The 14,605-nt window shown below is 43.0% G+C and overlaps 1 protein-coding gene across 1 annotated transcript; it reads right to left on the bottom strand.

Annotated features, from left to right (window-relative positions):
* Nucleotides 1-10,999: 10,999 nt before the first annotated feature.
* Nucleotides 11,000-13,022, bottom strand: LOC147856982 (LOB domain-containing protein 4-like). The gene is made up of 2 exons (XM_087328593.1): nucleotides 12,834-13,022; nucleotides 11,000-11,407 (listed from the first exon to the last, which is right to left on the bottom strand). Exons 1-2 carry the CDS (start codon nucleotides 13,020-13,022, stop codon nucleotides 11,000-11,002), a joined length of 597 nt encoding a protein of 198 aa, XP_087184719.1.
* Nucleotides 13,023-14,605: the final 1,583 nt, after the last annotated feature.

Here is a 14,605-nt window from a genome sequence, read left to right as displayed (position 1 = left end):
CGTCATTCATCTCCGGACATCCCATCCGGAGGGACCGAAATCCCAACAAACTCCCCCTTCACTTCGGCATGGGATGTCTCTCCAATCCGATCCTCTTCCGGCATGCTTCTAGCTTGTCGGGTGTGAGCACTTTGGTCAGCATATCTGACCCGTTCTCGTCCGTGTGGATCTTCGTCAACACGAACTCCTGGTCTTCTATCCTTTCCCGGATCCAGTGATATCTTCGTTGGATGTGCTTCGTCCGGGAATGGTAGGCCGCGTTCTTCGCAAGGTGGATGGCACTCTGACTGTCGCAGTAGAGTCGGTACTCCTCCTGCCGGATACCGAGCTCTCTAATGAAGTCCTTCATCCATATTATTTCCTTGCCGGCTTCAACAGCCGCCATGTACTCCGCCTCCGTGGTTGACAGTGCAACCGTCTTCTGCAGCCTCGACTGCCATGAAATAGCTCCCCCTGCATACGTCATCACATACCCTGATGTGGACCGGCTGGTATCTGCATCAGCCGACATATCCGAATCGGTAAATCCATCGAGTTCGGGCTTACCGGAGCCGAATCGGAGGCACATGTTTGCCGTGCCCTTCAAGTATCGGAGTATCCATTTGACCGCGTTCCAATGCTCTTTGCCAGGATTGCTCATGTACCGGCTCACCACTCCGACTGCATATCCTATGTCCGGTCGGGTACACACCATCGCGTACATCAAGCTCCCGACGGCAGAGGCATATGGTACTTTCATCATGTCCTCCTTCTCAGCCTTTGTCTTGGGGCTTTGCTTGCTGGACAGCTTGCAATTTGCCGGGAGTGTTGACCCCACCGGTCTTGCTTCCGACATGTTGAACCGGTGAAGCACCTTTGTCACGTACTTCTCCTGTGACAACCACAACTGCTTCTTCTTCCGGTCCCGGATGATGTGCATCCCTAGTATTTGCCTCGCCGGACCCAGGTCCTTCATTGAGAAGGTTCGGTGAAGAGCCTTCTTCAGCATCCGTATCTTGACCTGGTCCCGTCCGACGATCAACATGTCGTCCACGTACAGGAGGAGTATTAGAAAGTCTCCTCCTTCGAACTTCTTCACAAACACGCAGTGATCAGACTGCGTTTTGTGGTACCCTTCGTCGGTCATGAAGGAGTCGAACTTCCTGTACCACTGCCGGGGAGCCTGCTTCAGTCCGTAAAGGCTCTTCTTCAACCGGCATACCAGGTGCTCCTTCCCTTTCTTCTCGAATCCTTCCGGTTGCTGCATGTAGATCTCTTCTTCTAGGTCACCGTGAAGGAATGCCGTCTTCACGTCCATCTGTTCTACCTCGAGGTCCATGCTTGCCGCTATGCTCAGCACCGTCCGGATGGAGGTCATCTTCACTACCGGGGCAAATATCTCGTCGAAGTCGACGCCCTTCTTCTGCTGAAACCCCTTCACCACGATCCTGGCTTTGTATCTCGGGGGGTTTCCGGCATCTCCCGGTTTCAGCTTGAACACCCACTTGTTACGGAGTGCCCGTTTTCCTTTCGGCAGCTCCACAAGTTCATATGTGTGGTTCTCATGCAGGGAATCCATCTCGTCCTGCATGGCACTCAACCACCTGCGGCTCTGGGTGTCATGCTTTGCTTCTTCAAAGCTCTCCGGCTCCCCCTCGTCGGTTAGCAGCACGTGCTCTGGTTCCGGAAATCTCCGGGGGGCCCTTCTCTCTCTTAGAGGATATCTCCGTTCCGGAGCTTCGGTAACCGGTTCTTCCGATTCTTCTTCATCCGAATCCATTTCGGGATCGTGGCCGGTTCCGGTATCATTTTCATCTTCTTCGGCCGGTTCTGTTTCTTCACCGTCTTCGGCCGGATCCTCGAGTGATAACCGGTCCCTTGCCGGTCGGGACTGCTCCTCGTAGAGTTGATCCTCACCGGTCGACTTGGAGCTCTTCATCTTCTTCTCCGACTCCAAGTCGGCGAGTGTCTTGTCCTCCATGAAGATGATGTCTCGACTCCTGAATATCTTCTTGTCGACCGGGTCCCATACTCGGTAGCCGAACTCGTCGTCGCCGTAACCGAGGAATATGCATGACCGGGTCTTTGGATCTAGCTTTCCTCTCCGGTCCTTAGCCACATGCACGTAAGCGAGACACCCGAACACCTTCAGATGCCGGTAGGACACTTCCTTACCGGTCCACACTTTCTGCGGCGTGTCTCCGTCCAAAGGTACTGAGGGCGATCTGTTTATCACGTATGTCGCCGTCGACATTGCCTCAGCCCAAAACCCCTTGGGTAATTTCGCATGCGCCAGCATACTCCGGACCCTCTCCATTATAGTCCGGTTCATCCTCTCGGCCAGCCCGTTCAGTTCCGGCGTCTTCGGCACAGTAAACTCGAGCCGGATTCCCTTCGAGCGACAGTACTCCGCGAACTGCCCCCGGTATTCCCCTCCGTTATCCGCTCGTATCGCTTTCAGCTTCTTGCCGGATTCCCTTTCCACTCTCGCGTGGAGTTCTTTGAAGACGGACAACACTTGGTCCTTTGTCTTCAACGGTGCCGTCCACAGCTTCCGGCTGTGGTCATCTATGAATGTTACGAAGTACTGGGCTCCGCCATGTGACTTCGTTTCTACCTGACACACATCAGAGTGCACCAACTCCAACGGTGCGCTACGTCTCGTCGGTGGCCTTGAGTGGAAGGAGGTTCGGTTCTGCTTACCGGCCAGGCAATCGGTGCACTTCTCCAGGTGCACATTCTTCACTGGAATGAGGTTGTCATCTGCAAGCCTCTTCATCCCCTTCTCACTCATGTGGCACAGTCTCTTGTGCCACAGCTCACCGGCAGTGTCGGCTGCCACGTTCAGCTCTTCCGGACATAACCAGGCATTCATCAGGTACAACGTGTTAACTTTCCGGGCCCGAGCCACTATCAGACTCCCCTTGCTGAACTTCATTACGCCGTTCCGGATGCTACCTGTGTAGCCTTCATCATCTAGCCTCCCGGCCGAAATCAGGTTCAATCGAACCTCCGGAACGTGTCGGACATCCTTCAGCAGTATTTTGCATCCGGTCGAGGTTGTTAACCACACGTCTCCTATGCCGGCAATCCGGCATGTACCTTCATTTCCCATCCGGACACAACCATGCTCACCGGCTGTGTAGGATGAGAAGTATTTCTTCTCCGGGGTCAGGTGGAACGACGCTCCGGAATCGACCACCCAGGTCATCTCTTCTCCGGCAAGGTTCAGCTCCCTCTCTTTGGTAATGAGCATGATCTCCTCTTCACTTGCCGCGAGTGCCGTCGTTCCTTTCCGGTCCTGCCCTCGCCGATCCGGACCTCTCCGGTCCGTGGCTCCCCGGTATGCACCGTTTCTCTCCGGTGACTTCTTCGAATCGGTGTCGTCGGCTCCGTTGTCCTTTCGGTAATACCGACAATTCTTCCGGAAGTGCCCCGGCTTCCCACAGTGGAAGCATGTGGGTCTTCCTCTTGACTGCGACCGGGTCCCCGACTTCTCCCGTCTTTGCGGACTCCGGTTCCGTTGTCTTCCCCGTTCCGATTCGGTAAGCAGCGCCTTCGAGTCGGAGGCCGGTTCTTTATCTCTCCGACGCGCTTCTTCGTTCAAAATACTTGTCTTTACCGTTTGTAGGGACAAGTTATCTTCGGTGCAGGAGGTGCTGAGAGTCACCACCAAGTTCTCCCAGCTTTCCGGCAATGTACACATCAGAATGATGGCTTGCATTGCATCCTCCAACGGGAACTTGATCGCCGCAAGCTGGTTCACGAATCCCATGAACGTGCTTACGTGTTCGACCATGCTCTCGCCGTCCCGGTACTTAAGATTCACTATCTTCCTCATCAGGGAGGTCCGGGTCAGAGCATTCTTCCTCTCATACAGTCCGGACAGCTTCCGCCACATCTCATAGGCGTTCGTATCGTTCGCCACATGTTGCAGGACACTTACATCGACATATTGCCGGATCGTCGCTACGGCTTTCCGGTTCAGGAGCTTCCACTCCGACTCTATTACCCCCTTGGGTATCTCGGCATTGTCGATCGGTTCGTACAGGTCTCGGACGATGAGAAGGTCTTCCATCTTTATCTTCCAGTCGGCGTAGTTCTGTGAGTTCAACACCATCATGCCCGGAGGCCCACTACCGCCGCCTTTCGTTTTCTGTGTTACCGTCGCTCTGATACCACTTTGTTGAAAACAGCACTCGGCCACAACCGAGAAATAGGATCAAATCACAGAAAACAGGAAATACAAAATGCTCCAAGGCAATAGAGAGAAGGGTACACAGTATGTTTTACGTGGAAAACCCTAAATGGGAAAAACCACGTGAGTCCTCAAACTCCAACTCACACTATACACAGAGATGTACAATGGTGAAGCTACAAGGCAACAACCTTGAGCTCACTGTCTTCGCCACAGGCGGCGGCAATACACAGAGGCGTCGACCTCTTCCTTTCTCTCTCTCTCTAGGCTGCTCTCACTTCGCTCTCTCGGCTAGAACATAAAATGAGCAACAACAATAAACTGTTTGCCCTAAGTCATATTTATACACATATGACTTTCGGGCTATTTACAAATATAGCCTCAAGGGCTCTTGGCAAACATATTCACAAATATGTCCCCGCATCCGGATCTCTCTCCGGGTACATACATCATCCGGCTCCGTAGCCGGGTCTTCATCATCCGGCTCCGTAGCCGGGTCTTCGTCATCCGGCTCCGTAGCCGGGGTCTTCATCATCCGGCTCCGTAACCGGGTCTTCGTCATCCGGCTCCGTAACCGGGGTCTCTTCATCCGGCTTCATGCCGGGTACTATTCATCATCCGGTTCCGTAATCGCAACCGGGCTTGCCGTCATTCATCTCCGGACATCCCATCCGGAGGGACCGAAATCCCAACATGTCGAATAAACCCATGTGCAAGATTTTCCTCGATGTATTCTCGAAGAACCTCAAGCTCAGTGGGTGATAAATTGTAAATCGTACCCCATGGTGGCTCTTTTCCTGGTTGGAGATCAATAGGACAGTCGTACGACTGATGCTTTGGAAGAACACTAGCATTGACTTTGTCGAAAACATCAACATAGTCTTGATATTTTTTGGGAATTTGGATGTCTGAATTCCCTTGAGTGACATTAGAAGGTGTCACTGATATTGCAAATAAGAAAAGGTCCTTCTTGCCTCCCACTTGGTACAATTGTTGCAATGTGATAGCTGAAATTTGATGAGAAGGATATGGTGCATCGGTAGAACTATATACTTTAGGAGGATAATCTCGAGTTCGATTCTTGACAATGATATTTTCTGCTAAAGGGCACCTAATTTCTCGCTTCCTCCAATCGATTCTAGGGTTATGTAGCTCGAACCAGGGCAAACCGAGGACAATTGGATGCTCAGGACTACAGATTATGTTAAAGGAAACTACACATCCTAAATCACCCAAGAGTATGTGTATTGGTTCAGACTCTTCAAATATCTTCCCGGAAGCTATGGGGCGTCCATCAATCACTACTACGGAAACTAGACAAGGAAGTGTATGCAAGAATATTTGGTGTTTTTGGGCAAAATCTCTATCCATGAAACAAGAATTGGCTCTAGTATCGAAGAGGGCTTGGACTTGAAGTTGACAACTGGGTGTCCTAACTTGTACTAGGGCTGAGAAGACTCTACTAACATGCTTGGAAGAAATGGAACCCGCACTAGGTTGTACATATCTAGGGTTGTCCAACCAAATGGCTCCTATTTTGGTCGGACTTATTCGTTTGACTCCTCTTCTAATTGGCTTAGGACTTCAAATTTATTGGACAAGGGTGGATTATTCATAATATTAGATTCACTAACTGCTTCTAAAATGTTGGACTCATTTTTATTGTCATAATGAATTTGATTTACCTGACGTCTCGGCCTACGGGAGCAATGAATGGCTATATGTCTTGGACCTCCGCAATATAAGCATATATGGTTTGCTCGACAACGTTGCTTCTCTTCGTTTGACAACGGTCCTCGTCGTTGAGTCATATTGATCTCCATGGGTGCAGGACTATCCATTGGGACTGGACTACGTGTTTGCCTTGGAGTTGGAGCAGGGCTATACATTTGCCTTGGGGATGATTGCGCCGTTACTGATGCATAAGTTGGTGTGAATCTTGATCTTGTTATTTGTTGTTGTCGCTCACATCGATGCTCAAAAAGGCGATTATCACACCGTATTGCTCGACTAATAGCTTTTGTAACTGACCTTGGATCCTCGGGGAAGGTAAGAAGTAAGTCTTTGACATCACTACGAAGGCCTAAACGGAATTGCTCCATTAGGGCTTGTTCATCCCAAGGAATATTGCTTGCGATGAGAGGGAAATTGGCAGCATATGTCGAAGCTGGTTGATCACCTTGACGAAGTGTACAAATCTTGTTGATAGTTGTTCTCGCCCCATTAGTATCTCCGAAACAAGCCTTAAATTCCTTGATAAATTCCTCGAAATTATTCAGTAGAGGAGAATTGGTCTCTAGCAATGGAGCAAACCACGACAACGTTATGCCAGTCAATAAGGTGCCCACTAGCCCGACTCGTGATGCATCTGTTGGATAACGTGCGGGATGCATTTGAATCACCAACCATACTTGATTCAAGAAGCCTCGGAAATGCGCCCTCGACCCATCAAATTTAGCTGGGAGGCTAATTTTGGGCTCCTTGATAAGTCCCTGACCTTCAACCCTTTGTTGTTGTAACACTACGATTGTCGACTCTAACTGTTGCACTCGTCGCGTGAACTCCTCTTGTTGTTGTTGCTTCTCTATAGTAACCTTTTGTAGATCCCCAAGTAGACGTTGATTCTCTACATCAAGAGATGCAAACTTGGATTTAAGGTTCTCCATTTCTGCAACAAGGGTGAGATATTCTTCTGAGTTAATGGCAGCCATGGTTTCAGGATGGTTACAAAGGAGGATCAGAGAGAGAGAGAGAGAGAGAGAGAGAGAGAGAGAGAGAGAGAGAGAGAGAGAGAGAGAGAATTCGAATCAAACTGTCAGAACCAAGGATAAAAGATAGAGTGATGGAAGATGGATATTAGAGAACACGAGAAGAAAGGAACGAAATACTAAGAGAAGAATGGATGTATAAGATAGAGAAAGAAAGAGATGGATACAAGATATGTAATGAGAGCTAAAGACTGGTGTTGATTCGAATTGATTTGAGAATACATGTATGCCCTTATTTATAGGTTCCTATAGAATAGCTTAGAGATTTCTAGAATGTTCTAGAATGTTCTAGACCTAGAATGCTCTAGGACATTCTAGAACATTCTAGAATAATCTAGAGGTTTTACAATAATGAATGTAATACAAGAAGTAGCTTTTATTGTTTTATATAACAATAAGCTATCTTAATGGTTGAGGTTTTCAAGTATGGATTACAAGGTTCGAGGTTCAAGTCCAGGTGATGCCATAATGGTCATGTGTTCATGACACTATGTGGTTCATGAGAGAGAGAGTATGAAAAATGAAGCACATGATCGCAACTGTTATTCACATAAGTTTTACCATGGGTTGCATGCATCTCATGCTAGAATGAATGTGGTAAGTGTAGAGATTGATGGAACTTTGAATTACAAACCCACAAGTGATTATTGATAATTGTGTTAAACATTTCACGAATCTTTTTAGGCAAGACTATATTCTAAATGATGACATAATACAAGCACGATCAATGTTATTTAACTCGGTCAAGGCGAGTGGTTGGCAACATGTCATGATTGCATTAGAGGAGGATATAAAGGAGGAGGTGGAATATGTATTGTCACATCTTGTAGTTGATAAAAGTTCGGGTTGGAATGACATTACGGATGAGTTTTTTAAAGCCTTTGTACCAGAACTCAAAGGCCCTCTAACAATGATATTCCAAGAAGTGTGGAGTTCTGTTAAAATGCCTGATTCATGGAAAGTTGGGCTTGTTAAACTTATACCAAAAGTTGCATCTCCTATTTCTTTTGCTCAATGGAGACCGATATCATTAATGGGTGGGATGTATAAGATTTTTGCCAAAGTAATTGCAAATATACTTCAAAAGGTATTGTTGACTATGGTCCATCCAATGCAATATGGGTTTATTGAGGGAAGGGACATCTTGCATAATATTTTGAATGTGCAAATGTTAGTGGATTATGCAAAGGAATCCAAACAACAAATTGTAATGATACAACTAGACATGAGAAGGCATATGATCATGTCATTTGGTCTTTTATTACTCAACTTATGTCACATATGGGTTTTGGGGAAAGGATGTCTCGAATATTGTTGTTAGTGGGATTAGGTGCAATGTCACACATTAAGTTAAATGGTCACGGAGTTACTAAGGCGATACCATTGAAAAGATCACTTAGACAAGGATGCCCATTGAGTCCATTATTATTTGCAATTGCTACACGCTCGATTTTCATGAAGATGCATGAGTTTGCAACATGTGGGGAAATAGTTGGATTAGCTCTACCATCAGGGAAAAATTGATCGCTCAAGCATTGGCCGATGATTCATTTTTATTTCTCAAAGCGGCACCTAATAATATAGCTAAAGCCATGGAGGCACGGAATGTGTTTGCATTGGCGTTAGGATTACATATAAATATGCAGAAGTCGATGCTCATTAGATGCAGTAAGAGTGATTTAGTTTACCTTGGATGGGGTAGCCAAATATTAGATCAAGGGAATGTGTGTTGGCACTTAGGTTACCCTATTGGTGTTGATATCTCATCATCGCAAAGTTTGAATTGGATATCGGGAACCATTTTGGAAAAATTTATGTATTGGAAGTCTCAAGCATGGTCGTTTAATACTCGTCTCAAAGTGGTACAAGCTATAATTTGATGCCAATGATTTCTTAGTTTTTTTCCATTGTTACCGTGGACAAAGAAATCACTTGATCATTTAGCTCGTTCACTTAAATATACACTATGGAAGAAACAAACAAACCTTGGTATGCGTTTGGTATCATGGAACAATATTTGTACCCCAAAATGGTTAGGGGGTGCTGCTTTACTAAATTTAGAAGATCATATGGTGGCTCGAAGATTCAATCTTTTGAAAGGTATCTGCATAGGTACCCAACCTTGGGTAGAAATAATTAATTACTTTGTGGAAAAGGTTGGTATATACCATGGGAAAACGAGAATTACAGCTTTGTGGTGGCATGTTATTAATAGTACCTAACCATTTAAATGTTCAGAATCTATTATGGTTCAACAATTGGTGCTTTCTTGGCAACGATGTTTGAATTTGTTTAATTGGAGGCCTCTTGAGTGTAGAAAAGATATAAATTCATTGGCAGTAAGGTGTTGGCAGCTTCAAGGATATTACACTAGGATGGAAACGAAAGTCTAAATTCACAGTTCAATCAAATGGCAAGGCTAGGTTTGGTAACTATGGAAGATGGTATCTTAGAGTCACGTAGGAAAATGATGGCCTTTCGAACAAAAAAAAAAAAGTTTCATATACCACGTGGATATGGGTATATTTGGTAATCAATATTGGCATTGCCTAGATTAGTTTTCCCGATTCTAGAGTTGGTGGTCGAGGACCCATGGAAAGATTGGTCATTTTGTATTGAGAAATCGATTTTTGTGGTGCACACTAATGATGTGTACCATAAGTTGGTTGAAGATAGAGCTTGGTTATCAAATAAGGTTTTGGATACATGGTAAATTACTCGACATGTAAAGTGGTGGTGTAGAGTTTTAGATGCAGGGTGGTAGTCTCATCTTCCATTTCGTGCAAAGGTGTTTCTTTGGCATGCCATAGTTGGTGGGTTGCCTTTGACGATGGCCTTAAAACGAAGACATATTTCGAATGGGACATGTTTTTTCTGTACGGTGGTTCAAGAAGATGTCATACATAGATTCATTACATGTCTAGTTGCTAAAGCCATTTGGGTGATTATATCACAAATTTGGGCATCGATAATAGGAAATATTTTGTCACCTTATAAGTGGGCTTTTATTGATGAAGATAAAGCTATGCCCACACCATCATATAAGGTTGTTTTTTACTACCTTAGATATTGGGGGATGTGGTTTAATTGGACCATGAGAAATGGGTCCTTATTTGATGGACTTCAGGGGTAACACAACAACTCCTTAAAATGAAAGGGAAGTTGATTTGACAATTGTCACAACTATGTTGTACGGGGACGTTGTCCCAAGAGGAGATGAACTTATGTCATCTAGTTTTACAACACTTGAGAGGGTTTCCCTTGCACTATCACTATTTATGTAGTGAAGATAGCAAGGGTTGTATTATCATCTTGTTTTAATAACAAACATTGATTTACAGGAAAAAAAAGGAGAGAGAAAGCGAGAGAGAGAGAGAGAGAGAGAGAGAGAGAGAGAGAGAGAGAGAGAGAGAGAGAGAGAGAATGCGAGCACATAGTGCACAATACACAATGAGACAGCCATTCAAAATGTTATTGCAATGTATTACATTTAGTCTTCCACACAACCAACCAACTCAAGAACTCCACTATTTACGCATGCTAGTTTTCCTCATACAATTATAGTTGGAGGATTGCTCATAGTACTTCCAATTGACATTTTCTGTCAACATTTACAAATATGTAGGTTGAAAAGTATTTTGATTTCATAATTCTTGTGATTAAGCTCTATGAGCACCTTGTACTCATTCGAGTTACCTCTATGTTACTTACCCTTGCCACACCTTAGAGAATTTACCTCGTTTATCTAGCAAACAATAACCTTCCTATAATAATAGAATCAACAAGAAGTTTTCTTTTGTATTGTTGTGTGGTTTTAATATAGTAAACCACCTTGTAAAGTGGCAAGAGTTTTATTGTCAACTTCTTTTAATATAATATATCACCTATAAGAGAGATAAAGAGATATTTAAATTTAAACTTGTAAATAGCGTATTTATACAAGAGTGGTTTCAAGGCGAGCATAATATATATAAGCATCGGAGATCATACGATCATTATCACAAGGGCCAAAGTGAAATTTACATTAGAAATAGAGGAGGTCGATCTAGTTTTATCATTCAGATATGTTGAAATGATCGAGGCAACGAGAGTCTGAAATGGTCTGGGTCGGGGTGTGCACTTGAAGGGAACTAGCTTGAAGTTGAGGATTGTGTTTGGGGGAAGTGTTTGTAGGAGTGAGAGTAAGATAAGATGTGGTGGTGGTGGTAGTGGGAGAGGAAGAGGGGTGGTGTTGCACCAAGTAATTATGATCGGAGGTGGTATCGTTGGTGAGTAGTTCATACTGGAGTTGGGCATAAACAGTTTGGGCTTGGGAGACAGCAAGTTGTGTTTGCAATTGCAATACTTGGCGTTGCAGGTTGGCAATGGCACCCACACATCCATAAACAGGGTCCCTGATTCTCGAGTTTGCCTCATATACCATGCTACTTACTGCATCCCCCCTCTGGTCCACCGATATTTCCTGTCATTTCCATATTAATCCACCTTCCAATCAATTCCTATCCATTTAAACTAGTTTCAAGTGATAAAAAAATTTTACCCTCCATCCTATTAAACGAGTAGAGTAAGTTTTAAGCACAATTGCTTACGCTAACACCATTATCATGGTGTAGAAACACTTACAATATTGAACATTTGGACACTAGCATGATGTTCATCTTATGGTACTAAAAATTACCCACAAGAATACTAAACACAAGAATCTCTTTCCTAGTCAAAACAAACCGAGGGCCACAATTTCAATTATGTCCATCACTTTTTACTTGTGATGGGAAGGCATTCCCTTTTCCATCAACTTTCAACATAGGCAAGGACACATAGTTACATGCTATGCGTAGCTCATAGACGATGAATCACACTTAAGCAAACAAGAATATTCCAAGAGTCAACAATCTTTGGCCAATTTTGGCCTTAGAAGACGTTAATATATCCTTCTTTCTTTCTTTCTTTATCATTCCTTGGAGGATATTTTTGAAAATTGCATTGTTTATAACTAGATTAACCACATCCAATGTCTTCTTACCTATTTGAGGCATCAACAATAACCAAATAGTGAATAAGACCATCCAAGCTATGCTAGCAACCATTCCACTAGTAGAATGTGTTATAACATACTCATTTTTATGTACTAGTATTCATTTCAACTAAATGGTAAGTACTATTTACATTTCATATGAAAAATTTGAACATTTTGTAACTACTTATCTTAATCATTCCTAGCTTTTCACCTATCTTTAAAGTGATATGCACAATTTTTATATGATTTCTTGGCTAAAGTAGTGACATTGGGCATATACTTTTTGCGTGAATGATGATAGTACTAAATAATATTTTCTAATAAAGCTTGACAAAATCTTTATTACTAAACCATAAGATGACTAATCAAACCCTTGTAAAATCCTCGATCTAACCCTCTCCCCACCATAACCACTCATCTCTTTGTTGACAAACATTAAAACTACAAATTAAAGAATTGACTCCATGTCCTAGCCTAAGATGACTAAAGTGAAAATAAGTGATATACCAACTTTATCTATAAGATTGACAAACCCCAAGTTATAACATAACATAACATTTAACATGATACTATTGACCCCAAGAATGAAGGTCCAATCTTGTTGGGACAATCTAGTGCTGACATTGTTATATATATATATATACCAATAACAATGAAATCCTTCATTAAAAACCTGACACTATTAGCATACCGAATAATCAAAAGTAAACATATCCTAGGCCGACATACGTTGTGATTACCACATATGTTACTATCATTCAAAACTTAATGATCATCTTAGAAACTTAAACTTAATTAACAAAAATTCTAAGCTTGTTGAATCATCTACATCCATTTGTGTTGTGGGAATGAGTTAAAAGTTGTTTGTCACCTGCAACATTTTGCTAACGTTGCTCGCCCCGAAGACTCGGTGGACACTGGCAAACTTGAGGGGCTCATCGGCCGGGAAATGGGGTGAGAAGATACAGTTCTCGACACATCTCCTCCGCAGAAGCTTGCAGGCAGCACATGGTGATGAGGATGAAGATGACCCATTACTCGATTTCGCCACGAATTCCATGCCAATTATTTGGCGGCTCGATGGATTTTTGGTCTCGATCAAAGTCTAATTTATATATGTGTTTGATTAGAACACATCAAACTCTCAATCAATCGAATGAAATATTGCATTTAAGGGGAAAAGAAGAAGAATTAGAGCATCCTGATTATATTCATCAAAACATCAGAACAGAAATATCTGAGCTCGATATGAATCTGCATTTTCCTTTTTCATATCGCCCACAAAACAAAAAAGAAAAAAGGAAGAAGGAGAAGAAGAGGAAGAAGAAAATGGCGCAGAAATTGGAGATAATTTCAGGATTTCTCGGCAAAGTGTGAAAAAGAAGGCTACCAAAATTTTGCCGCCCCTAAATTTAGAATATATCCAAAATATCCATCCAAATTTCTTATTTCTCCTGATCCATGTGCAAGTGTGGATACACACATACATGGGACACACACACACACACACACACACACACACACACACCACATTCAAGAATCGAACAAACAACCCGACACATGATCGAGTTTTGTCAAATCCAATCCGTGTTATCTCACATATCATTGTGTGCTAATCGCTTCGGGCCCCAATCGGGACAGTAAGTCAATACAATGTGATTTTATAACCTATTGAGACAACGACCACGACATCAGGTCGACACACAATTTCGAATCAATCGGGAAAAGTTTCATTCCCATTTTTTCTTTGGGAAACTTCTTCGTATATTTAACATGCATGATAACTACATTTTCATTTGTAGGATATACTCTTTGTGAAGCCTTTCAATCCAAGGAAATGTTGAGAAGACCCCCCCATTATATGACACTTCTATATATGCGATTATGTTTAGGAATTACAACTTCACATTGCTAAAGCATAATGAGAAAACATTGCTTATATACGTCACATGGGGCACTTTAAATATCTCCCATAAATTCAATTTAACAAATTATGATAACATCATTCATGATAAACATTATCCTTTGGAACTCCAAGTTTGGATTCTTAAAGTCGAGTAATAGGTTGATAGATGGAACAACAAAAGGTTGAGTTTATTCATTTATGAGTATTTCTTTCTCTCTTGCTCATAGGAGATTGATAATTTGTTGTAGGTTCATGGTAATTCGAACAAAAAATCCTTTCGTTCGATATTTTTTACATTTGGAGTACAATTCTCTTCTTTTCTCTAATATGGAGGATATTGTGTTGTGCACACAAGTTTTTATGTCAATGTGGTTGTTGAAAGATGCCCAACTTAGTCAATTACATAAATATTCGGAGATTATGAAGACTAAGCTTCGAGAGAAGACACATTGATTTAAACATTGTATTTGTTAGAGCCAAAAAGTAGTTTTTCAAAAATATGATGGCATGTGCTAGTCTAAGATTTATGATAAGCTCTCTTCTTACATGACCCCTTGTTTGTTTAAATTGTTGAAAATAACTTAGGGTTATGGATTTTTTGTTGAAAAAAAAACGCCACAATCAGAGAATCTTAAGACCTTTACCATAGAGCTCTAAACTTGTTTTGGAGATGTTTGTCTAGCTTAACTAACATTAGGCAAGGACCACATATAGTCGCAATGTATGATTTTGATTTT

The sequence above is a fragment of the Azolla caroliniana genome, unplaced genomic scaffold (genome assembly GCF_043228905.1).
Source record: "Azolla caroliniana isolate FFs.n. ecotype wild unplaced genomic scaffold, voAzoCaro1.0.p SCAF_12, whole genome shotgun sequence".
Classification (NCBI taxonomy): domain Eukaryota; kingdom Viridiplantae; phylum Streptophyta; class Polypodiopsida; order Salviniales; family Salviniaceae; genus Azolla; species Azolla caroliniana.
This window is presented reverse-complemented; position numbering and strand designations above follow the sequence as displayed.